Source organism: Haplochromis burtoni, unplaced genomic scaffold, assembly GCF_018398535.1.
Source record: "Haplochromis burtoni strain Fernald_Lab_line unplaced genomic scaffold, NCSU_Asbu1 Contig_224, whole genome shotgun sequence".
NCBI classification, from domain to species: domain Eukaryota; kingdom Metazoa; phylum Chordata; class Actinopteri; order Cichliformes; family Cichlidae; genus Haplochromis; species Haplochromis burtoni.
The window spans coordinates 175,584-177,534 of record NW_024582585.1 but is presented as its reverse complement, the minus strand read 5'-3'; the positions used below and the strand labels follow the sequence as shown (position 1 = coordinate 177,534).

General features: G+C 45.2%; 1 protein-coding gene across 1 annotated transcript in view; it reads left to right on the top strand.

Moving 5' to 3' along the window:
- The window catches only part of vax2 (ventral anterior homeobox 2), a 23,463-nt gene continuing 21,512 nt past the window's right edge, over positions 1 to 1,951 (top strand). Inside the window, exon 1 of the mRNA XM_005937083.2 lies at positions 1 to 1,085. Within this exon, the coding sequence (XP_005937145.1) occupies positions 851 to 1,085 (235 nt within the window). The 5' untranslated portion in view covers positions 1 to 850. The remainder of the gene's footprint in view (positions 1,086 to 1,951) is intronic.

The window sequence follows — 1,951 nt, the reverse complement described above, 5'->3', positions numbered from 1 at the left end:
GTCACCACAAATGCTATCCACACAGCACCGTCTCTCCTGCTCTGGTGTAGGCAGGGTGCTCGAGCCGCCCCGCTCAGACGTGATGTTTCAGCTGTAAAGCAAATTGTCAACAAACCAACAAGAGTGCTCGAGACTCTGCGAGCAAATGTGACCCCATTACCCGACACTCCCCTCTAGAAGGGTCTCAACACAGACATTTTTTTTGTTTGTGCGCCTTTCAAAAGCAGGAGAAGGACGACCCCCTTATGTGACCATCTCACCATCATCATTATCATCAACATGCAGTCACGGATCTGCAGAGGCAGCTGATCTGACCGGGAGTGAAGTAACAGGCTGCTGCGCTGGACAAACCAGGAGAAACTTTCCTTCCTGACTTCTGCACGGTGAACTGTGGCCGCTGTGGGGTTTTTTTTCAGCGCCTCCTCTCACTTTATTTCTATGTGGGTGAGCAGTGTGTGAGTGGCACCTCCCCGCTCCTCCGTAGATCTTGTTGCCCCCCTTGCAGCCCGCACCATGCATTCCTCCTGCACCTCGTATAGTTAGAGAAAAGATATCGAGGTCTCTTTCTCGCTCTCACCCCCCCCTAGGCCCGGCTAACTCTTGCTTCGGTTTTGGACTCCGGACCGTGCGTCATGCAGCAACACCTGAAGCTCACCACGGTCCCTTTGCAGGACCACATGGTTCCTTTGTAACTGGATCTACTTTATTTTGGAGGGAGAGGGGGGCATGCTCTCCTCGTCTCTGGAGAACATTTTCAAAGAGGTGAAGAAAGTAGAAAGACGGGACTGAGTGGCAGTGACGTAAGGAGGGAGAGATAAAGCTAATCTTATAGATTGTAACTTACTTGTAGATGTTTGACCAGGCCACGACTATGGGCGATGGGAACCACCGCTGTGGTCCCAACCCACTGTGTCCGGACAGGATGGAAACAAAGTGTCGCTCCGAGATAGGGAACCGGTCTCCGGTTCAGAGCTCCACCGACACCCCGGGAACATCAGCATCCACGCCGACTTCCTCCAGCGAAGAAGGGCATGACAAACTTTTGGGAGTGGACCCTGACTACTGCCGGAGAATTTTAGTAAGAGGTGAGTGGACAAAACGAAGAGATTAGTCCTGTGCTTAAAACTGCTGATCAGACAAAGATCTGTCAAATTTTACGCACGAGTATCATAAATAAATTAAGTGGATGTACAACAAAAACAGTTTAGATTATAGACTAACTTCAGATACACAGTGCAGCCAGGCAATGCATTTAAAATAAAATATACACACTTTAGACAGTGGTAAGAATTTTCCTGGAAATGTTTTAAATATCATATCAAACTATTAAATAAAAAGAAGAAACACTTGTGTTTATATGGAGTCAAAACTGTGAAAGTTTATCAAACACACACTTGAACTTCTAAACAAAGCGTATGATGTGAGCATGACACATCTGGTGAAGAGAGACCCAGAAAAAAGAAAAAAAAGTATCTATTGTAGTAACAACAGGCGGTGTGCACTTTAACTATAACAGTTTTAAACAGCAACAGTAGGGGAGTAAACACACCTTCGCTTTCTAAGTCATTTTTACTTATGCATACTTATGCAAACTTAAACCTTTGAGACAAATCATCGACTAATACTGGTTGCATCAATTGTGGCCGCACCTTTGTTCGTGTGAGAGCATAAAAATTTAATTAGTCCAATCAATAATGAAAACAGGGACGTTTTGCTTCAGTGAGATGATGCCTTATATTTTCCTAACAGCAGGGATATTTTGCCTTTAAGCGTTAGTGAGTGCAGCTGCTTCAAATCACAGCTGAGAGGTGCAGGAAGTAAAAGAAAGGCTGGAGGTAAACTTAAAATCAGGGAGAAGTCGCGCTGTTTGTGCAAAAGAACTGATATATATTTTAACACACACACACACACACACACACACACACACACACACACACACAAACTAAACACA